This window comes from Ranitomeya variabilis, chromosome 4, assembly GCF_051348905.1.
Source record: "Ranitomeya variabilis isolate aRanVar5 chromosome 4, aRanVar5.hap1, whole genome shotgun sequence".
NCBI lineage: Eukaryota > Metazoa > Chordata > Amphibia > Anura > Dendrobatidae > Ranitomeya > Ranitomeya variabilis.
Genome location: NC_135235.1, coordinates 37,962,506 through 37,986,446, shown reverse-complemented (window position 1 = coordinate 37,986,446; position 23,941 = coordinate 37,962,506). Strand labels below are relative to the sequence as shown.

Here is a 23,941-nt window from a genome sequence, read left to right as displayed (position 1 = left end):
TGATTTCCTGTCGTACGTTGAGTTTGCTAAAAGGATTGGACATGAGATTTCAAAGCCTGTGGGCCATCAGTCATATTGTATTGTCAGATTATATTTTTTTTACTATGCATTCTTGCTGGTTCCATTTATACAGCAGGAGATGTACTCATTGTACTTCAATGTATCCTTAGAACACTTTATGCCTGAAATGTTGAAGCCTCTTACTTAGGCCGAGGTCACACTTGCGAGTTCAATGCGAGAAACTTGCACGAGTCTCTCGCATCAAGTCCCGGCACTGCCACCAGCACTCTGGACCGGAGGGTGCGGCTGCATAGTAATACATGCAGCCACAAACTCTGGTCCCGAGTGTCGGCGGCAGTGCCGTGACTTGATGCAAGAGACTCGTGCGAGTTTCTCGCATTGAACTCACAAGTTTGACCCCGGCCTTAAAAGGGGCCTATGCAGCATCAATAGTAAAAAGAACATTAAAAATAAAAAAATAAAAAATCGTGATATTCTCACCTTCTGGCGTCCCCGGCAGTCTTCCCACTTCTCGCGATGCTCCAGTCCCAATAATGCATTGCGGCAATGACTTCAGATGACGTAGCATCTCGCGAGACCGCTACGTCATCACAGGTCATTCTCGCAATGCATTATTGGGAACGGAAGCATCGTAAGGAGCGGAAGACTGCTCGGGACGCAGGAAGGTGAGAATATCATGATTTTTTTACTTTAATTCTTTTTTTTATTTTTTTTTTAACAATTATATGGTTCCCAGGGTCTGAAGGAGAGTCTCCTCTCCTCCACCCTGGGTACCAACCGCACATGATCCGCTTACTTACCACATGGTGAGCATAGCCACATGCGGAAAGTAAGCGGAACAATGCTGCGTTTTTTTTCCGGAATGCGATTCCGCCATGGAAAAAAATGCAACATGTGAACAAAAATTGCGGATTGCATTCTAATAGGATGCTTAATGTATGCGTTTTTATCGCAAAAAAAACGTGAAAAATCCTGAACGTGTGCATACAGCTTTAGCCTACATTTTCTAAAACTGCAGCTTCATCCTCACAGAAAGGCAGAGTGTGAAATCACCATGAGGCCATGTTCACACGTTCGGTATTTTTACATCAGTATTTGTAAGCCAGAAGTGGTGCATATGTTTCTATTATACTTTTCCTCTGATTGCTCTACTCTTGGTTTTGGCTTACAAATACTGATGTAATATACTGAACGTGTGAACATGGCCTAAAGCAACCACTTAGCATGCCTTATATTAAAGACCTCAGAGCAGAGATAAGGAAAAGCTTGATGCAACAAAGTGTTCGTTCCCCTGGCACTGTCTGGCAGGTATCCTAATGCAAATTATGTTTTGCTTTGAGAGGGGAACTGTATAGCAAACATTCTGAATCTCCATTGTCCAATATAGAATCTAAGCTACACAAACTGTCTTAAAGGGAGTGTGTCACAGGATAATTATTAGTGATGAGCGAATATACTCATTACTCGAGATTTCTCGAGCATGCTCGGGGGTCCTCCGAGTATTTTTTAGTGCTCGAAGATTTAGTTTTTCTTGCCGCAGCTGAATGATTTACATCTGTTAGCCAGCATAAGTACATGTGGGGGTTGCCTGGTTGCTAGGGAATCCCCACATGTACTTATGCTGGCTAACAGATGTAAATCATTCAGCTGCGGCAAGAAAAACTAAATCTCCGAGCACAAAAAAAATACTCGGAGGACCCCCGAGCATGCTCGAGAAATCTTGAGTAACGAGTATATTTGCTCATCACTAATAATTATCTATTGATGAAAAGATTTTTTTTTTTTTAATTTTTAAACGTATATTTTTACGGTTGTTGAGAATTTGATTTTTTTTTTTTTTCCATGCCATTTTATTAAAGTCTTGACTCTTGCAGTTTTCACTCTTGTTACTAAACCTAGTATTAGGATAACCCTTCTTATTCTGTAAAGATTACTTTTCTGCTGTCGCTTCCTGCTTTGTAGAGATCACTTCTTGGCAGTCGCTTCCTTGTTCTGTAGAGATCACTTCCTGCTCTGTAGAGATCACTTGTCACCAGTCGCTTCCTTTTCTGTAGAGATCACTTCTCTGCAGTCGCTTCCATGTTCTGTAGAGAGCACTTCCTGTTCTGTAGATATCACTTCTCAGCAGTTGCTTCCTTTTCTGTAGAGATCACTTCTCTGCAGTCGCTTCCTTGTTCTGTAGAGATCACTTCCTGCTCTGTAGAGATCACTTCCTGTACAGTGATCTGTAGAGATCACTTCTCAGTAGTATCTTCCTGCTCTGTAGAGATCACTTCTCAGCAGTCGCTGCCTGCTCTGTAGAGATCACTTCTCAGCAGTCACTTCCTGGTCTGTAGAGATCACTTCTTTGCAGTCGCTTCCTTGTTGTGTAGAGATCACTTCCTGTACAGTGATCTGTAGAGATCACTTCTCAGTAGTCTCTTCCTGTTATGTAGAGATCACTTCTCAGCAGTCGCTTCCTGCTCTGTAGAGATCACTTCTCTGCAGTCGCTTCCTTTTTCTGTAGAGATCACTTCCTGCTCTATAGAGATCACTTCTCTGCAGTCGCTCCCTTTTTCTGTAGAGATCACTTCCTGCTCTATAGAGATCACTTCTCTACAGAAAAAGGAAGCGACTGCAGAGATCACTTCCTGCTCTGTAGAGATCACTTCTCTGCAGTCACTTCCTTTTTCTGTAGAGATCACTTCCTGCACAGTGATCTGTAGAGATCACTTCTCTGCAATCATTTCGGTTTCATCACAGGCCAGATGACAATAAAAGGTTGGGTAAGTTTAATTATTTTATTTTTTTTAATCTTTGCTAAAGAAGAAATGGTGAAAGATGCAAACTATATATTATTTTTTTTTCTTCGTTCTTGTGATTATTAATTCTGATCTTTCCCTTTCTAGGTTTACAACACCAGAATCCGGGCCGAATCTCTGATCACACAGCCAATTAGTAAAATCCGAGCTGAGATGAGGAAGCAGGTTCTGGGCACGTGTCCTACAGGTATAATGTAATAACCGAACAGTTGACTCAACACATAAGATATAATATTGACTAATGCCACAAGGGTAGTGTAAAGCAAATGATAAATTTGTAATGGCACTGTATTTACCGTAAAAAATTTTTGAAATTTGGGCTGAATTATTTAGAATGTTTTTTTAGAACTTACAAATTGTCGGCGTCCACAGTGTTAGCCACCAACTGCAGACATTACTATATGCCAGCCAGCCATTGCTGTAACGATGGTCATAGCTGCCATTAACTTGTCTCTGGCTGTATACAACTATTTGCAGTTTCCCATTTTACACATTAAGTATTTTTCCTCCTACAGGTAAAGTCTTCTGCCTCTACACAGAGGACTTTGCCCAAAGTGACATGAAAACTTTCCTGACTCCAAAAGTGGAAGAGTCAAATCTGACTTCAATGGTTCTGTTTCTGAAGAGGATGGACATAGCCGGTCTGGGCCACTGTGAATTCATCAACAGACCTGGTATGTGTCTGAGAAGATTTGCAATCTGCATGTAAAAAATGGATAAATGTATGATCGCCGGGTGACCGATTGTTGGGACCTCCACAATCGCAAGAACAGGAGTCTCAACGTCCCCTGTGTTAGTCGAGCATTAGTGAGCATGTGCGACCATTGCTCTATTCACTCTGCAGAGGTGGTGGTTGCACATGCTCACTGTATCTCCATTCACAAAAGGAAACTTTGGGCCCCCTGTTCTTGTACTCTATAGGGGTCTCATCATGACCTCAGGGATTATACATATTGTCATCTATTCTATGGATAGGTAAGAAGCGTTCATGGGATAACTCCTTTCATAGAGGTTTTTCATACAACTCCACTACCTCCTGGCTTCCTGCCTGCCTGGGCTGTGGTGTGCTAATGATTGACAGTTTGTTCCAGTGGCAAGGCTGTGCTGCTGGCCTGAACTGTGCACTCTCCCAATTTTCTAGCTTTGGTATCTTTGCCTCTGCAGCATCAGAGGAATGTAGGAGTATTGAGGCAAAGTAAATGTCTCCCAAATGTAGGACCGCAATGGGGGTCCAACTAGTGCCTGGCCACAGTGATTAGAGATGTTTGCCTCTCGTGCGGCTTCCTCCAACTACGGCTATGGTGTTCTGCACACAGACAAGCATGTGCCCTCACCTATATTCAGAATTCTCATTGCAGTCAATGGTGAGAGCCCTGACTGGGGGATCAGGGGCCCTCACTGCATTCTGGAAGTAGGTGCAGATCAGACATGGGACCAGTATCTATCAGACATTAATGGCATATCCTGTCTTCTGCCATAAATGTGCCTTTAGGAAAAAAAAAACACTTATGTATGTGTGGATAAGATTTCATATATTGTACATGAGACAGATTTATCAGTCATGGGTGTCCTGCTTTTTCCCCATTTCTAAGTACCCTGTCTTCACCTCTCATCAATTTTGGTTTCTAGACACTCTAGATTTATATGTAATGAAGGCAATATAATTTAGGGGTGGTTGGACGTTATATTTGCATACCTCTGCATTTCTTATTAGAGAGGACGGTGCAGCAAATTTTTCATGTTGAACTGGACACATATGTGATAGCAGCTGGAGAGCAAAATAAAACTCTTTTTTTTTTTTTAAATTTCGCTTCTCCTTTGCGGAGATATTAAGGATCAAAATATTTGGCACCTAAACAGTTAATTTTTTATGTCCAATTGGGCGATACCAGAGAGACTACACACCGGGTAAAGAAGAATGTGCCCCCGCAATAGTTTTGAACATGCTCAGTGTGAGATATAATGATATTCTACTCTCCTCACTCAGAGTGATGATGTGCTGGAGCACAGCAGACCTGAGTGTGATTAAGGAACAGCTTTCAGTTCTCATCTCCAGCAGTCAGTGTGGGGGGAGGAGTGACAGCTTTGCAGTGTTGAGTTTCATTACAAACACTTCTAGTAGCTCTCCTCTCATAGTGCTGCCAGCTCTGTTAATCATAAGCAGGCATTCACATACAAGGCAAAAAAAAAAAAAAAGAACAAACCCATGATGATATAACTTAGAACAGGCTCTGTGTGAGACATGGTGACAGTCTGCTCTAATCACTGCAGAGTGATTACATCTTTCGGGGCACAGCAGCCCTGAGTGTACTTGCTTAACAGCTTTCATCTCCAGCAGTCAGTGTGGTGGTGGGGGCAGTACAGCACAGTTGGCAGCACTACACTTACTTTGGAAATGTTAATGTGTGTTTGGTTGTGCCAATAAAGTTCATTTGAATTGAGAGGAGAGCTACTAGAAGTGTTTGTAATGAAAGTAAACTTCTGCAGCACGACCTCCCCCCCCCCCCCCCCCCATACTGACTACTAGAAATGAAAGCTGCTAATCATATGCAGGTCTGCTGTGCTCCAGCACATGTCATCACAGTGACAGCAAAGAGAGCAGAATGTTTGGGCTCAATGTGTGACAATGTGGAACAGTCTGTACTTGCATCCCGCAGCGATGCCTTTCCACGAATGTTGGTGTTGTTTTCTCTGTGGGTGATGACATTGGGGCATCGAATTGCTGCAGCCAGTCGATATCATGTTTACGTGCACTGATAATCAAGAAGAAGAATCCTTACGAATTTTCTTTCGACACTTAACTACCCATGTAAAAAAGCCTTTAAACAGACGTTCTTATAGAAATTTTACAGAGAACATACTGCGTTATTCTGCTTATGATCTGTCCCATCTTCAGCTGGTGTCCAACTGTTTCAGTTTTTTTTAGCCAATGGGGTGGGGTGATGTGATATTTCGTTTTACCAAGCAAAAGGGGAGAGGTTTCTGCTGCAGACACTTGTCTTAAAGCCAGACACGGCAAAGTGAAGAGGGTGAGGGATGTGTGGGCTGATCTGCTGAGACAGAGGAGATTCCTTTATACATTTCTCAGTTTTTAATCATAAGATGAGCCAAAGACAAATAAGAGGAGGCGATTTAAGAGTGGAAGAGCGGGGATGTTTTTTTTGTGTGTAGTATTCTAATAATGAAATCGGTGCAATAGATAAGAACATTTTTCTTTGGTCCTTTATTTACTTTAGAGATGTCCATCAGACCGTCCTGTATGTGACTTATAATGATAGACACTTCGACAATACATTTTCGGGGCAGTGCCGCTTTGGCACGCTGTGGATAAACCACATCCATTCTCTAAGCAAAAACATTCATTAGTAGAATATTGATCTTGTGCTGGAAATTCCACCCACAAAGTAATAAAAGTACGTTCTCCACGGCCGTCGCCTTCACTGCTGGCCGCCAGACTCCTCACCAATATATTTTATGCTTCTAGCTCTCAAAGGGAGTCTGTCGCTCTCAAAACTTAAATTGAACTATGTAGGTGACTTCGCCCACCATAACGATCATACGTGTGCTGTAGATTTTGTTAATTTTGCTTAAAACCGTTTTATTTGACATGTAAAAGGGGGGCTTTGGTGCACACTTGGCGTGGCCTAGGGCTTAGTGTACCATAATGCCCACCCTAAGTACATTCCTCCGCCCCTCCACTTAGTGATTGACAGCACTCGCTTTTGAGCGCTGCCCAATACAAATCCCCATCCCTGGATGCACTGACACTGCAGGGCACAAGAGCAGACAATGTCAGTGTGTGCAGGAGCATTCTCATCCCTCTCCTCTCTGCAGCGGTCTCTCGCTGCACACAATCTCAAATTAGTGGTGAGGCGATGCAGGCATGATGGTTAGATGAGAGTGCGTATTGGTAAGTATGTAATAACATTGTTCCAGCAACGTGGAGTAAAACTAGATCTAGGATGCACATGCCCTCAAAGTACTAAATCAGACTGGACCTGCCTTGTTTGTGAATTTCTAGGATTCCTTTGATTTCCTGCAGACAAAAATTGTACACGAGTCCTATCACCATGGGGTAAAGCCCAAGGCTCTGAACTTTGACTTTGTCATAGCAGTTACTTGCAGCCACCACTAGGGGGATCACTACATACAGATTGATGTGGATTCCATTGATTTCAATACTAAATGTAAAAATCAATCTGCAGCTCCATCTGGTGGTGGATGAACAAAGCCAAAATGATAGAAGTCAGAAATTCAGCCACTATTTATTCATTTTTCTCACTTATAAAGTGCAATTAATTCCACAGCACTTTACAGACATTATCATCACTGTCCCCATTGGGGCTCACAAATTATATTTCCTATCAGTATTTCTTTGGAGTGTGGGAGGAAACCGGAGAACCCAGAGGAAACATTTGCCCTAAAATTTGTCGACTTTTTTTTTTTTTTTTTTTTTTAAATTTGCAATTGATTTAATCGCCTGGAAACACCGAACCGCTTCCATATTGATGAACACTCAAAAAAAGTGAAAATCTATATAAAAAGACTTTAGAAATAAGGGCCCAATTCATTCACTTATGCCATTTTTGGGGTGCTTTTCTTTTTTTTTAATCTTTTCTACTTTTGCACCGTTTTTAGAGAGGTAAAAGCTTAGCAGACAGCAGCAATATCGCCCCCTAGGGACCAGGATGTAGAGCTGACTGAGCAGGGGCCGTTTTTCCAGGACGGAGCTGCTGGAAACCTTTCGGAGGGCGCTTTTTATAATGTCGCTGCAGTTATAGTTGTGATACTTTTCTCATGATGCATTTTCTAAATAAATCCTGCACCGCTTTCTGAAGATTAATTGGGGTTACGGTTTTGACGGTGGAAAGAATCACTCGGCGTCCTGTAAGTACAACTGTAGCGCAGTTAATTCCAGGTTGTAATTGAAATGAACAAAGCCAGAAAAGTTGTTACCCTGTTCAGGCTCCGTGACCCGAAGGAAAATGGATTGGACGTGCGAGCTCAAGGTCTCCCGATTGAATTCATATGACCTCCATTAAAAGCACTCTAACATTAACACTTTCTGTGCCACAGAGTCTTGGAACGGCTGCAGGTCCTCCCAGGGCTCATCAGGACTAGTGAGTAGTATGGAGCCATAGTGCGTCACCCAGAGACCTGTGTGGGCACATATGGTGCTTATGCATTGTTTCTAGGCAAGGAATCCGCTGTATTTTGGTGCTATACAAAGGTACCGTGTGGCGGCATTACAGCTTTTCCAAGCTGTGATCTGTATGGAGCCATGTTACATCACTCATACTATAACATATGGCACTTTACAACTCCATACAAGTTCTGTTCATGATATTTAATAGCTTTATGCAGGCCCAAACTGTACCTGTGCATTATTCCTTGGGCGGAATTCCCCCATAATACCGCTATATAACGTCATTGTGCTACAGCTCCACTCAAGATGAGCTGTATAGAGCCATAATACATCACCCATACAAGTTCATGGACCCGTACTGTACCTCCACACTTTTTTGGGGGGAATTACTTTTGTATTACAGTGCTGTACAAAGGCACCATATAGCGGCATTACAGGTCTGAGTTGTAAGAAGCCATAATGCATCATCCATAGAAGTGTATTGACCCGTACTCTACTTCCACATTGTTTTTATGGGGAAATGCCTCCTTATCACGGCGCTGTACAGTGGCCCCATGTGGCAGCATTGCGGCTCTGTACAAGTTCTAATAGTGTTGCCAAAACGCAGAACTTGTACAGAGCTGTAATACCGCCATACCATTGTATAGCACCACAATATAATGTTAATTAACTTTAAGTAATTCAAAAGGCTTCCAAACCCAAGTTTTTGCCCAGCCCATTTACTGCCTTCAGCTGCATTGATATAAGAGCGTACTCCTATGGAGCACAGATGATGCCAGTGATGGGTCAGCCGCTGTCTCCTCCTCTGACTGTTGTGCCGATCGGAACAATCTCCTGCTGACGCTTATCCCCAGAGTTGGTGACACAAGGGCTGAACGTCTCACCACCACCATCATCTGGACTCCAAATGAGTACACACTGGTAGCAATGCATCTGAAGCCAGGCACATAGTGTCACATCTCCACCAGCTTACTGCTGGAAGCTGCCGGATATACTTTTGTGCTTCCCTGTGATTTCTGCTCCTGTGTTGCATTTTGTGCTTTCCTGTTTTTATCACTGCTTGTTTATTGCTGCTTCTCCTGCCTGACTATTTTGTATTTTGCAAGGGCCCTCCTCCTCTTTCCCGTAAGGAGGCAAGGGCCCTCCTCCTCTTTCCCGTAGGGAGGCAAGGACCCTCCTCCTCTTTCCCGTAGGGAGGCAAGGACCCTCCTCCTCTTTCCCGTAGGGAGGCAAGGGCCCTCCTCCTCTTTCCCGTAGGGAGGCAAGGACCCTCCTCCCCTTTCCCGCAGGGAGGCAGAGGCAACATAATAGTATTCTAAAATTGTAGTGACCATTTAAGGTTTGGGGGAGCTACAACATGAGCGTTCTGACTATTAAAGGGCCACTGTCACCCCCTCCAGCCGTTATAAACTAAAAGAGCCACCTTGTGCAGCAGTAATGCTGCAGTCTAACAAGGTGGCTCTTTTAGTTTTTGATTCATTTATTACCTCAATAAAGCGTTTTAAAAATTGGCCACAAATACCAGATATTGTACCTGGAGGCGGTCCGAATCGTCCTCTATGAATCTCCCAACTGCCGTCACCCTTCTCTTCAGGGGCGATGGTCGCCGCCCCCTGAGCGCTGTTGCTTCTTAAATCCGGCGCCTGCGCTGTGCGTGCCTGCCTGGGGCCTGCGCAGTGTTCATTGTCAGTCACAGCTCAGATGCCGGGTGCCTGACTGCGCCTGTGCGGGCAGTGCGCCCACCCTGTTCCTGAATCCCCGCCCCGCGTTATTCATTATGCACAGGGGGGGGCTGGGGTTCCTGGGCATGCGCACTGTGCTTGTCAGACGCTCCCCCGGTCCCCCGCCTTCCAGCGTTGTTCTTTGTGGCTGTTCAAAACGTCGGCAATGAAACCTGTATATTCCGGCAATGCTGGAAGGCGGGGGACCGGGGGGAGCGTCTGACAAGCGCAGTGCGCATGCCCAGGAACCCCAGCCCCGCACTGTGCATAATGAATAACACAGTGCGGGGCGGGGATTCAGGAACAGGGTGGGCGCACTGCGCGCATAGGCGCAGTCAGGCACCCGGCATCTGAGCTGTGACTGACAATGAAGACTGCGCCTGCCCCAGGCAGGCACGCACAGCGCAGGCGCCGGATTTAAGAAGAAACAGCGCTCAGGGGGCGGTGACCATCGCCCCTGAAGAGAAGAGTGAAGGCAGTTGGGAGATTCATAGAGGACGCTTCGGACCGCCTCCAGGTACAATATCTGGTATTTGTGGCCAATTTTTAAAACGCTTTATTGAGGTAATAAATGAATCAAAAACTAAAAGACCCACCTTGTTAGACTGCAGCATTACTGCTGTACAAGGTGGTCTTTTAGTTTATAACGGCTGGAGGGGGTGACAGTGGCCCTTTAATGACATTGTACAGTATTTGGTATTCCACATCATCTTTATCACATGGATGTATCTGTAATATGCACTTTTTTTTTAATTAAAATGATTTTGTTTCTAGGGTAAAGGAAGGTAACTGTTGAATTATGCTGCCACCATCCTCTGCAAACTCCATCCTCTTACTAATACAGTCATTCCTATTTCCATTCTCACAGACCCTGAGAGCCTGATGCAAGCCTTAGAAGACCTGGATTACTTGGCTGCACTTGACAATGATGGAAATCTTTCTGAATTTGGAATCATCATGTCTGAATTTCCACTGGATCCGCAGCTGTCAAAATCTATTTTAGCTGCCTGCGAGTTTGATTGTGTGGATGAGATGCTGACGCTGACTGCCATGGTGACAGGTATTGTGCAGGAAAAAACAATGGTCTCCGCGGTAGGGGGGCTCCCTGCTCCGAGAGCGGCGGCGTGTGTGATCCCGCCATGTGCCTGTCAGGGAATAAGCAAACGCAGACCCTTTTGATTAATGCTATTTTTATGCACATGAAAGGAGTGTTACCGCGAAATGCACAAAAAAAAAATCAAAGTTTTAGTAGGACAGATGATATTGATAGTTGGCAAAATAGAAAATATAAAGCACGGAAATCTCTGATTGCATCGTGGGCTATAGTTTTTATTGGTACCATTGTGGGGTACTTCCATCACTTTTTGATCCCTTTTCATTCCATTTTTTTTTTTTGGGGGGGGGATGCAAGATGAAAAAAGAAGAAAAAAATTCCAGTGTAGCGTTTTTTTTTTTATGCACCCTTTTTTTGAAGGGTTTTTTAATTGTTATAATTTCATAGATTGGAGGGTTTTTTAGATGCGGTTGCATCAAATATGTTTTCTATGCGTTCTTTTTTTGCAATCCTTGCTTCCATTCCAAAGTAATTCGTTATTCAATATTTTATGCAAGTGCAGGGGGTGTGGTCATGCACTTGCAGATATTAATCCTTTTTCCATATTTGCCTGCCGCTGTCTAAAGCTCCTTGACCGAAGGTTTATCAGACAAGTGTGACGCGAGGGACCTGCCCACCCCATCCGAAATCTCTTCTAGGCGCCCTTATTTCCAGGGGCGGTGCATTCCTTACCCCCCCCCCCCCCCTTTCTAGAACATGAGTCGTAGACGGAATTTACCATTAAAATCCGATAACTTGTCACTGTAAAATATCCTTCTGGTCAGTAAGAAAGTGCAATGGCTCCAATAAATAATTGATATTCTGGGGATCTGGAATATTTAGGGCCTTGTTTCTTCTGTCTGGGCAGATTGTATCCATATGGATTGTCAGCCGTATGATTCCCCATGTGAATGTACGTGGAGAAATATCCTTACGACTATACATTGCAATAGCTACTAGAAGGACCCTCAGCGGTGTACTAACTTTTTACTGACCAGATGGATGTCACGTCAATTGATTTTAATGCTAATTCTTAGGCTAAAATTACTACATTCTATAAGTGCACTTTTCAATCCTTTCTTTTCCTTTTTTTTCCCCCCTAAACCGTAGCTACCGTAATTATATGTTGTTTTAAAAATGTCCCTGGGGCAGCTATATTGTAGACCTTCCCCCTCTATTATCTATATAGCAGAATGGGCAGAGAAATACAAGTGCTTCTCACAAAATTAGAATATCATCAAAAAGTTAATTTTATTTCAGTTCTTCAATACAAAAAGTGAAACTCATATATTATATAGAGTCATTACAAGCAGTGATCTATTTCACGTGTTTATTTCTGTTAATCTTGGCTGTAAGCAATAATCATCAACATTAACAGAAATAAACACTTGAAATAGATCACTCTGTGTGTAATGACATATATATATATATATATATATATATATATATATATATATATATATATATATATATATATATATATATATAGTGAGTTTCACTTTTTGTATTGAAGAACTGAAATAAATGAACCCTTTGATGATATTCTCTTTTAGTGAGACGCACTGGTGTCAGACTAGTATAGTTTCCAGTATGTGATGGGGTACTGCCCCTCTACAAGAGCCAGTATATGGGGGGACACATATAGAGCCTCATCTGTCACTGTCCTGCCTTATCTAGGCTTGCAGCAGAAGAACTTGCTCTTACTATTCTGTCCTAATCTATACAGTAAAGCTTTAAAGGGCTCAAGAAACCAGGAAATAACCACCTAGAGAGACTTTAGTGGCCAGTAAGAAATCTGCAATAAATTAATGATTGTGGATTGCGTCAACAGTTTACACCATTTTTATACTTTTTGGTTATTTTTTTTTTCAATTGTAAGCTCCAAACTGTTTCCTGGATTCAGTCTCCGAAGCTGATGTCACCAAGCAAAGCAACAGAAGAAAGTTTTTGCACCCTGCAGGCGATCATTTCACTCTCCTAAACCTCTACAGAGAGTACGAAAAGATGAAGACCAGCAATGCCAGTCAGTGTGAGTGCCGTACATTATATTTCTAAGGCTACGGTCACACGTTCGGTATTTGGTCAGTATTTTACATCAGTATTTGTAAGCCAAAACCAGGAGTCTGTGATAAATACAAAAGTGGTGATGGGTTTTTATTATACTTTTCCTATGATTGTTCCACTCCTGGTTTTGGCTTACAAATACTGATGTAAAATACTGAATGTGTGAACATGGCCTAAAGCTGATTTCTGGCAGCCATATTCCGTGGACTGAGTATGGACCGGCCAAGGGTCTTCTAACCAAAACTCATATGAGGCTGTTGAGTTTGGATCAGGAGAACGTTGCCAGACCACACTCTGACTGTAAAATATGGACACGTAAAACAAGCCTTTACCCTACCCCCCACTGATGGTGATCCTACCTATAATGGGAGATCCAAATTTATAGGGCAATGTAAATAATAATGAACAGTCAACAGCCGACGACCAGTCCCAGGACCCTCCACCCCATCCTGGCACCTTGGGTGGCCAACTATGGTTTTGTGCAGATTCTGCTGCAGCGCACCAAGATTTCGCATGTTTTGAGATTTTTGGTTTAGAAAGGACTCTCTTGCATCAATGGAGCCAAATGGTTATAAAAAAAAATCTTTTATTCAGTTGTTTTTTCCCTTGAGCAGATGACCTTGAGAGATGGTGCCAGGATCACCTGCTGAATTACACGGCGCTGGAGATGGCATGTGTCATACGATCTGAGCTGCTGGATATCATGAAGAGGATTGAGCTTCCCGTGTCTGAACCAGCTTTTGGATCCGATGAAAATGTCTTGAATGTGAAGAAATCTCTGCTGTCTGGATACTTCATGCAAGTAAGCAAAGACTATGTTCCACACCAAGCATTTAAGGGGTTGTCACTCCTGGCCTATCCATCCGATAGGTCATCTATGTAAGGCCATTGGGGGTTTGACGCCTGCACCCCACCGATCAGCCATTTATCATGGATGTATATTGTGAGCGGAACGGCACAGCTGCTTGGAGTGATAGCAGCTGATCAATGGGGGTGTTGGATCCCCACCGATCTGATATTGTTGACCTATTCTCATCAATTTAAAGTACAGCGTGTCTGTAAAGTCATGGTGCACTTTTGACCAGTCACTGGAAAGCAACAGAAATGTGAAATCTGCTCCAAATAAAAGAAAAACTCTCCCAGTTTCATATACCTATTCAGTACAGTTCGATGTGGGCTCCATTTGTTGCCTTAGGCTACTTTCACACTTTTGTCTTTTTGCCTCCGTCGTTATGGCAAAAAAACGGATCCTGCAAATTTGCCCGCAGGATCCGTTTTTTTGCCATACACTTTAATGGACGACGGATGGCCACACGTCGTGTGACGGATGCGTCGTGTTTTAGCGGTCCGTCGTGACAAAAAAACGTTCAATGTAACTTTTTTTTGTCCGTCGGATCCGTCATTTCCGACCGCGCATGCGCTGCCGGAACTCCGCCCCCTCCTCCCCGCTCATCACAATGGGCAGCAGATGCGTTGTAAAACTAAATTTAGCACAACGTCCGTCGGTACGTCGGGCCGACAGTTTGCGACGGCCCCGTACCGACGGAAGTGTGAAAGTAGCCTTACACACATCCAAACGATAGTGAAGTTCTTGCCACATATGGGTAAGGACATCAGGTGTAACAGAGTGAATAATGTCTGTGATTCTCTGTTTTAAGTAATTAATGTAGTTGATGCGTTCAATGTACACCTGTTGCTTCACATAACCCCAAAAGTCTAAGGGCGTCAGATCCGGGGATCGTGGTGGCTATGGCTTAACAGAACCCCTGCCTATCCACAGCCGGGGGAATGTTCTATCAAGAAACTCACGAACAATGGTGGCATAGTGTAGAGGAGCGCCGCCCTCTTGAAAGCTGACACCTTCTGGAAATTGTGACACTGCATACAATTCCAACATGTCAAGATACGTGTTTGCCGTCACATACCGCTCCGACAAAAAAAAAAGGGCGTATCACGGGGTTTCTCCACCAAACTGCCGGTTTCCTTCAACTGCTTATCCCTATTCCTATGTGGTGGCGCTTCCTTATAAATATGCCAATATTCACGTAGCACTTTGGTCATGGATTCGAAATTAGCGAGCCACAGAACACACTGAACTTTCCTCTGTACCGTCCACATCTCGACTGGCATGGAAAACCACACAGTTGGCATAAGCTTGTGGCTGCGTGATGTCAGACATGGCAGTGTATTAATCAGAGTTCAATTTGTCAGGGGTTAATCTGACTGGGGGCTCAGCCACCGCTTAAATGAGTTTGTGTTGTGTGATTGGTTCTTGTTATCTCTCCTCACGAATAGGTCTGATATGACTGGGCCAGAGAAAGGGCGCCAAAATGTAAAATCCAGTGACTGGTCAAAAGTGCACCATGACTTTACGGACACACTGTATTAGATAACCACTTTAATGGCAAGTGCTGTTAATTACTTCATGTCGCAAACAGTCATTATTGAGTCAAAGGGATGGCAAGACTAAGTGCACTATAAATATAAAGCAGGAGCTTTAACTTCACTATGTAAATTGCTCCACAATGCAAGAAGGAAAAGGTTCCTGAAATCTAGCAGGTGGAGGTCCACGTCTGATAGGCAGAAAACCCAAGGAAAGTAGTTAGTGTTTTTTTTACTTGTCCTTTCTTTTGGTGGCTATGCAGCGGTCAGTGAAGGGCTATGCACCTCCGATGCTTTTGTAAGACTTGGTGATCACATGTTCACAGCTTCTATGGCCGCTCCGTGTACAATAGAAAAAATGAGCAAAAAAGTGTGTTCCCTAGAGATCTTTTGTGATCTCTTTTTGAGACAAATTATGTAAAGTATATATGTATAATTAGATGTAAAATACAATTTTGTTCATGTAAGGTACATTCTATTACATACATATAACAAAAAAAAAAGTCTCCAGATATTTGCTATCCAAATGAACATAACCTCAAGCATTCATTCAGATAAGGTTCTTTGGTGTGAAACAAAAACAGAAATAAAAGCTGATCTTTTCAGGCTTGGTCACTAAGGTAGATATTCAGTGTTATTGGGAAGGACCTGGTAAAAGGACACAACTGCCGTGCGAAGACCTAGTTTTCTATAGTAGATATTTAAATATCTTGGGTCCCATTGTGGCCTTCATACACATACTTTTAATTTTGGTGAAATGGTAAGTGTTCAGAAGAGAATCTAGAGACAGACCCTTTTTAAGCTTAAAGTGAAAATCCAATCTTCAGGAGCGCAGCGCTCCCCAGCATTCCTGCATGCTGGGGGGCTACTGTACTCCTGATTTACATTTCAGGCCACTGGGCCAAACTATTAGGTCTCCGATCCTACAAGCCGAGACGGCTTTACCTCTGTAACTGACCCTGAAGCTTTCCAGGTCCAGCGATCCGACCAGCTTCAAACCTCTGCTTGCTTAGGTAAGTGGCAGCGAACTGTAAACTATGGAATTAAATATCTCATAATTCTTAAGAATGAAGAGGATTTTATTTATTTTTTTGAAACAAAAAAAGGTAAATTGCTAAGTTGCTTATTTCTCCAATCGTCCTGTTGAATAAGATAAAACAACCCCTTTACTTTACAGCAATGTAGAAGAAAACTCCTTTAATGTGAACAAATGAAGGGCCTCACATAACACTATTTGTGTTTTCTTCCTAGATTGCGCGAGATGTCGATGGCTTAGGGAACTACATCATGCTGACGCACAAACAAGTGGGCCAGCTCCATCCAGATTCTGGCTACTGCCTCAACCACAATGTTCCCGAGTGGGTCCTGTTCCATGAATTCAGCGTAGCAGATAGAAGCTGTATCCGGATCGCCTCCGAAATCTCCCCAGATCTGTACGGTTCTCATCATACACTCACATTTATTATTGAATGTCATTCTTAAGGCGAAATGTAAAAATCACCGGAGATCATTTAAAAATTATATTAAAGGGATGGTCTGGGATTTTTTTTTTTTTAATGCTGAATGTCACCAATCCTGTAGTAATGGCCTCATGGTCATCACTCACATGAATCACTGGCATCAGTGTTGGTGCTTGGCATGTTCTGCACATCTGGGGCCAGAAGTGTCTCACACACCAGAATCTATAAAAAAAAATTTATCTACTTGTTATAATTTTTCTATATATTGGAAAAAATTATCTAAAGACAAAATATAATTTGTATATTATCAGTAGATTTTGTCTTAAGATACATATAGCTCATTGTGTGTGCATATATACACACAATCATAAGAAAAAGTGTGTGTGTGATAAAATATATATACAGTACAGACCAAAAGTTTGGACACACTTTCTCATTTAAAGATTTTTCTGTATTTTCATGACTATGAAAATTGTACATTCACACTGAAGGCATCAAAACTATGAATTAACACATGTGGAATTATATACTTAACAAAAAAGTGTGAAACAACTGAAATTATGTCTTATATTCTAGGTTCTTCAAAGTAGCCACCTTTTGCTTTGATGACTGCTTTTCACACTCTTGGCATTCTCTTGATGAGCTTCAAGAGGTAGTCACCGGGAATGGTCTTCCAACAATCTTGAAGGAGTTCCCAGAGATGCTTAGCACTTGTTGGCCCTTTTGCCTTCACTCTGCAGTCCAGCTCATCCCCAAACCATCTCGATTGGGTTCAGGTCTGGTGACTGTGGAGGCCAGGTCATCTGGCGCAGCACCCATCACTCTCCTTCTTGGTCAAATAGCCCTTACACAGCCTGGAGGTGTGTTTGGGGTCATTGTCCTGTTGAAAAATAAATGATGGTCCAACTAAACGCAAACCGGATGGAATAGCATGCCGCTGCAAGATGCTGTGGTAGCCATGCTGGTTCAGTATGCCTTCAATTTTGAATAAATCCCCAACAGTGTCACCAGCAAAGCACCCCCACACCATCACACCTCCTCCTCCATGCTTCACAGTGGGAACCAGGCATGTAGAGTCCATCCGTTCACCTTTTCTGCGTCGCACAAAGACACGGTGGTTGGAACCAAAGATCTCAAATTTGGACTCATCAGACCAAAGCACAGATTTCCACTGGACTAATGTCCATTCCTTGTGTTCTTTAGCCCAAACAAGTCTCTTCTGCTTGTTGCCTGTCCTTAGCAGTGGTTTCCTAGCAGCTATTTTACCATGAAGGCCTGCTGCACAAAGTCTCCTCTTAACAGTTGTTGTAGAGATGTGTCTGCTGCTAGAACTCTGTGTGGCATTGACCTGGTCTCTAATCTGAGCTGCTGTGAACCTGCGATTTCTGAGGCTGGTGACTCGGATAAACGTATCCTCAGAAGCAGAGGTGACTCTTGGTCTTCCTTTCCTGGGGCGGTCCTCATGTGAGCCAGGTTCTTTGTAGCGCTTGATGGTTTTTGCCACTGCACTTGGGGACACTTTCAAAGTTTTCCCAAATTTTCGGACTGACTGACCTTCATTTCTTAAAGTAATGATGGCCACTCGTTTTTCTTTACTTAGCTGCTTTTTTCTTGCCATAATACAAATTCTAACAGTCTATTCAGTAGGACTATCAGCTGTGTATCCACCAGACTTCTGCACAACACAACTGATGGTCCCAACCCCATTTATAAGGCAAGAAATCCCTCTTATTAAACCTGACAGGGCACCTTCCTGGTGACTACCTCTTGAAGCTCATCAAGAGAATGCCAAGAGTGTGCAAAGCAGTCATCAAAGCAAAAGGTGGCTACTTTGAAGAACCTAGAATATAGAAGACATAATTTCAGTTGTTTCACACTTTTTTGTTAAGTATATGATTCCACATGTGTTAATTCATAGTTTTGATGCCTTCAGTGTGAATGTACAATTTTCATAGTCATGAAATCTTTAAATGAGAAGGTGTGTCCAAACTTTTGGTCTGTACTGTATATTTCTGAAAACATTTTTCCCCCTATTAAAAACAAACTGGAATCAGAATAACATTTTTTTTTTATTGTGATAGTGTCTATGTATATATATGTTTATACCATTTTTGGTATATTTTCTTGAAATATAACTTTTCTAAGAGATAGATATAATCTGATAGAGAAAATTATATTATATATATATAATATATATATATATATATATATATATATATATATATATATATATATATATATATATATATATATATATATATATATATATACATACACACACTATGTTCCAAATTATTATGCAAATGACATTTTTCTCGGATTTTCCTAAATGGTTGGTGCAAATGACAGTCAGTCTAATAAAAGTCACCACCCGTTAGAGTATACATCGAATTTTATTGAAGAAACCTCCCAATGATAACAGTATAATCTCCAAATGAATAAAAACTCACAATGCACTGTTCCAAATTATTAGGCACAGTAGAATTTCTAAACATTTGATCTGTTTTAAAGAACTGAAAATGCTCATTTGTGGAATTTGTAGCATTAGGAGGTCACATTCACTGAACAAAAAAGCTATTTAACTCCAAAACATCCTAACAGGCCAAGTTACATGTTAACATAGGAGCCTTCTTTGTTATCACCTTCACAATTCTTGCATCCATTGAACTTGTGAGTTTATGGAGAGTTTCTGCTTGTATTTCTTTGCCTCCCAGAGCTGCTGTTTGGATGTGAACTGCCTCCCGCCCTCATAGATCTTTTGCTTGATGATACTCCAAAGGTTCTCTATAAGGTTGAGGTCAGGGGAAGATGGCGGCCACACCAGGAGTTTATCTCCTTTTATGCCCATAGCAGCCAATGACTCAGAGGTATTCTTTGCAGCATGAGATGGGGCATTGTCAGCATGAAGATGATTTTGCTCCTGAAGGCACGTTTCTGCTTTTTATACCATGGAGGAAAGTTGTCAGTCAGAAACTCTATATACTTTGCAGAGGTCACTTTCACACCTTCAGGAACCTTAAAGGGCCCTACCAGCTGTTTCCTCATGATTCCGGCCCAAAACATGACTCCTCCACCTCCTCGCTGACGTCGTAGCCTTGTTGGGACAGGTGGCATCCACCAACCATCCACTACTCCATCCATCTGGACCGTCCAGAGTTGCTCGACACTCATCAGTAAACAAGACTGTTTGAAATTAGTCTTCATGTATGTCTGGGCCCACTGCAACTGTTTCTGCTTGTGAACACTGTTTAGGGGTGGCCGAATAGTAGGTTTATGCACCACAGCAAGCCTTTGAATGATCCTACACCTTGAGGTTCGAGGGACTCCAGAGGCACCAGCAGCTTCAAATAACTGTTTGCTGCTTTGTAATGGTATTTTGGCAGCTGCTCTCTTAATCCAATGAATTTGTCTGCCAGAAAACTTCCTCATTATGCCTTTATTTGCATTAACTCTGTCTGTGCTCTGTTTCAGCCACAAATCTCATCAGAGTATGATGATCACTCTTAAGTTTTCGTGAAATATCTAATTTTTTCATACCTTGTCCAAGACATTGCACTATTTAACGCTTTTCAGCAGCAGTGAGATCCTTTCTCATATTGCTTGAAACCTGTGACCTGCATAATAATGTGGAACATCATTTTTGAGTAGTTTTCCTTTAATTAGAATCACCTGGAAAACTAATTATCACATGTGTTTAAGATTGATTTCAGTGATCCATTGAGCCCTGAGACACAATACCATCCACGAGTTTATTTGAAAAACAAAACAATTAAATCTTTAAGACACTTAAATCCAATTTGCATAATAATTTGGAACACAATGTATATATCTATAGTTTTTTTTATTTTATACTTGATTTTCAAGGATGCAGGATGTTTTTTTCCCTTTGGTCCAATCTTGTGCGCATACACTGCAGGTTGCGTGCTTCCTATATTGGTTTATCCCCTCACCACCGCTGTATATATATAACGTAATAACATTTCATTTCCTCTGTTGTTTAAACGAGGATTTACAGACAGGGGGAAACGGGAATGAAGCGCTCCTCGCGTTTTGCGATATCAATAAAATACAGATTATCCCGCCTGTTACTGCAGCGAGTGACATGTCTCTCCAGCACGGGGGCATGCGGACACCTCTGCTTTTTTCTATGTTCTCCGGCCGCCCCCGGTTTATTCTTTTGTGCTAAGGATTCAGTAGCAGTGAGCTTTTCATTGATGTAAAATGCAGCTCTCCAAGTCTCCGGGGGCAGAGAGTCTGCATAATAATCTGAAAAATCCACTGTGAATCTTTTTGTAAAGGGGCGATAGCAGAAAAGATAAAAGCCTGGAGCCACAGACTATATGGCGTCATTACCTCCGCAGGATTAATACTATTTTTTTTTTCTTCCCTTCTTGTGTAGGTTTATGCAGTTGGCGCCACAATATTACTTCAGCAACCTGCCCCCTAGTGAGAGCAAAGAGCTATTACAGGAGGCATTAGACTCGGCATCTACTATCCCTTCCTCTCCAGACCCTGAAGATGACGGAGAAACAGAAGAAGAAGAAAATACCCCGGAACAAAGATGTAATATACAATGACCCCCCCTCCCCCACCTGCCTGATTAAAGAAGGCGTCACACAAGTGCAATAGGAGCTGGAAAGAGACTTTATTAATGAACTGTGAATTTGTTATAACGTTCACCTTTTTGTATATTTTGTTTTCTATTCTTTATTTGTCATGGTAAAATAGTAATAAAATATAAATCCCATTCCTGAAATGTTACTCAGTCTCCTAGGACCGAGAAGAAGCCGGCGAAACCCAGTTATGTACCAGTACAATAAAAATTGCAAGTTTATCTGAACAGCGGCCACTAGAGGGCAGCAGATGTCATCTACACCGACAGATATTCCTTGAACTTCTCCATGATGGAATTCATTCTGTCCGCAGGGACCAGCATGACCGTCCTCAGGGGTTTCATGGGCACGTCCTTAAAGGACCACCTTCCTGACAACTGGGTGTCGCACTCTCCCTGCACAGAGTAGTTGAATTTCAAGGTTGCATTCTGCAAAGGAAAAAGCAGTTTTTTGAGGCATAAGATGTTCATGTGGAGCACAGACTTAGAACATGGCTTCTTTCTCCAGAATCTGCACCGTCCCTGGGCCAAGAGTTATCTGATATGGCAGTTCGGCTCTAAGGTGAACGGGGCGGTGCTTTCTTATGAAAACAGCTCCACACTTGTCCAGTGGTCGGTTGTGGTACTGCAGTTGTGTTTTTTTTTTTTTTTTAAATCCTATCAAAATATAGTAAAATAATTCACAAGAAGCTGGTGGTCCAAACCCGCCACATCAGTGACGCCAACTTCCTTTTACGCGACCCATCCATGTCGCGCTACAATGACTACATGGCGCAAGACCTACTAGTGTATGATAGATGCGGGTCACATCAATGGCACCTGGATCTGTCTCTATGGAGAGTCAGAACTTATATACAAATCCATGGAAGTTCTGATTATCCCTCCACCGATAGCGAGGACTCGTTCTCCAAATGGAGGAATCTACTCTACATTTCTGGCATGTCCTGTGGCTATGACAAATGTATGATAAGTGAGTACACCTGTAACCTTTCTGTCTGTCATATTGCATACAATGACAGGAGCAAATCTGGGAAGAGAAGAGAAACAATGGCTGATTTAATAAGTCATCAAGTGCCTCTAACAGCAGTGGGTGGATCTGAGCTCCAACCGTGGCTGTTAACCAGTTGAATTAATTACTGACCGGCATTTAACATGCGCAGACAGGAAGTGCGTCATTGATCCTGCCCATCGGCATGCCCGTCACGTGATCGCGGGGCACCGATGGGTTGTCACAATGGCCGGGGTTCTGAAGCGCTGCCATGTTTAGCATAGGCGATCAGACGATCGTAGCTTCAAGTCTCCTAAGAGAACTATAAAATAAAAAGTGGGGAAATGTTTTTTGTTTTTTTTTAAATGTTCAAATCACCCACCTTTTTGCCTCATTAGAAATAAAACAAAAATACACTTTGATAAATTAGACATTTCTGAACACAGTGATACCAAATAGAACGCAAGTTAATCAGATTGGTAAATTATGTAATGGGAAAAATATAAAAATGCCAGAATTAAGGGTTTTTTTTTTTTTTTTGGTCATCTCAAGTTTTCCTTTCTTGGTCTGATAATCTGGACAGTCAGTGCTGGGATGGTTCCTGCACTTCTCTGCATGTCTCCGCTCTTGCATATGATAGTTCATCAGTCACAGATTTCTCGGCACGCTCCGGATGTAGCTGCTTAATGACGCGCGTGACTGAGGGGCTCGCAGGTCGTTTAAATATATATTTTTAATTAAATGTAATTGAGCGTGGATTAGGCGTACGAGGATCTGGGGTGATACATGGATGCCGCCGCCGTGGAGCATATTTTATGACCATATTATAACCTAATTAAGGAGCATGGAAGGAGACGTAATGAACATGTGACGAGTCCTTTAACCTGTTCTGGCACTTTATCGGATCTTCAGGTCGGGTCCCTTCCTTGGGTGTAACCTTTGAATTAAAATTTGCCCTGTAAATATAAAATAAGCTGGAAAGTCTGTCCTAATTCCCCACCGAGCTGAATGACTGTTATTGCCTACCGATACCACTAGAGGGAGCTCACTGCATATACCGTAGTTTATAACATAGAACTCGATGGTTAAAAAAAAGTACCGTATATACAGTAAGCGCCCCCTAGTGGTGGCTGCAAACAGCTTGTTTTTAAAGGTTCGTCATAGATATTATTTTATTTTTTTGCAGATGTAGAAAATAACAAATACAGATGTACTCTCCTTCCTTGGGTTTAGCGCTGCCTCTCAGATACAATATCCAACACAGGTTGTCACCCAGCTTTCCCAAAGACAGATATAACTCCCCAAAAATCTCAGCTGTATACGGACACAGGAACAATCGGGTTTTACCTCGTAGAAAAACTCTTCTTCTGCGTTGGCGAACATCATTTCTTCCTTCCCCTGCGTTCCGGACCCTCGGGGTTTCTTTGCCGCCTCGGTGAAGGTTTTACTTATGATGAGATAGTAATAACATTTCCCGCAGGGCTTGTTGGTCCGCTGCGCCTCGGCCAGTTCTTTCCTGTACAGGGGAGGTCAATCGGGAACAATTAGGGGCGGAAGACGCGGCCATGATTCACGGGACGACAAATTGTTATGTACGGAGGAGAAGTGAGGAAACGGCAGAACGTAAAAGTGTCAACGGGATATTCACGGCTC

At 42.6% G+C, this 23,941-nt stretch overlaps 2 protein-coding genes across 8 annotated transcripts in view; one reads left to right on the top strand and one right to left on the bottom strand.

Moving 5' to 3' along the window:
* Positions 1 to 21,435, top strand: part of DHX32 (DEAH-box helicase 32 (putative)) — a 68,885-nt gene extending 47,450 nt beyond the window's left edge. For all 7 annotated transcript variants that reach the window (XM_077258370.1, XM_077258365.1, XM_077258367.1 and 4 more), the window contains 7 exons: positions 2,910 to 3,009; positions 3,338 to 3,496; positions 10,558 to 10,749; positions 12,662 to 12,811; positions 13,461 to 13,648; positions 16,480 to 16,661; positions 21,088 to 21,435. In XM_077258370.1, the coding sequence (XP_077114485.1) occupies positions 2,910 to 3,009; positions 3,338 to 3,496; positions 10,558 to 10,749; positions 12,662 to 12,811; positions 13,461 to 13,648; positions 16,480 to 16,661; positions 21,088 to 21,265 (1,149 nt within the window). In that variant the 3' untranslated portion in view covers positions 21,266 to 21,435. The remainder of the gene's footprint in view (positions 1 to 2,909; positions 3,010 to 3,337; positions 3,497 to 10,557; positions 10,750 to 12,661; positions 12,812 to 13,460; positions 13,649 to 16,479; positions 16,662 to 21,087) is intronic.
* The window catches only part of BCCIP (BRCA2 and CDKN1A interacting protein), a 40,797-nt gene continuing 38,170 nt past the window's right edge, over positions 21,315 to 23,941 (bottom strand). Inside the window, exons 6-7 of the mRNA XM_077258375.1 lie at positions 23,636 to 23,804; positions 21,315 to 21,729 (exon numbers count right to left, since the gene is read on the bottom strand). Coding sequence (XP_077114490.1) covers positions 21,559 to 21,729; positions 23,636 to 23,804 — 340 coding nt within the window. The 3' untranslated portion in view covers positions 21,315 to 21,558. The remainder of the gene's footprint in view (positions 21,730 to 23,635; positions 23,805 to 23,941) is intronic.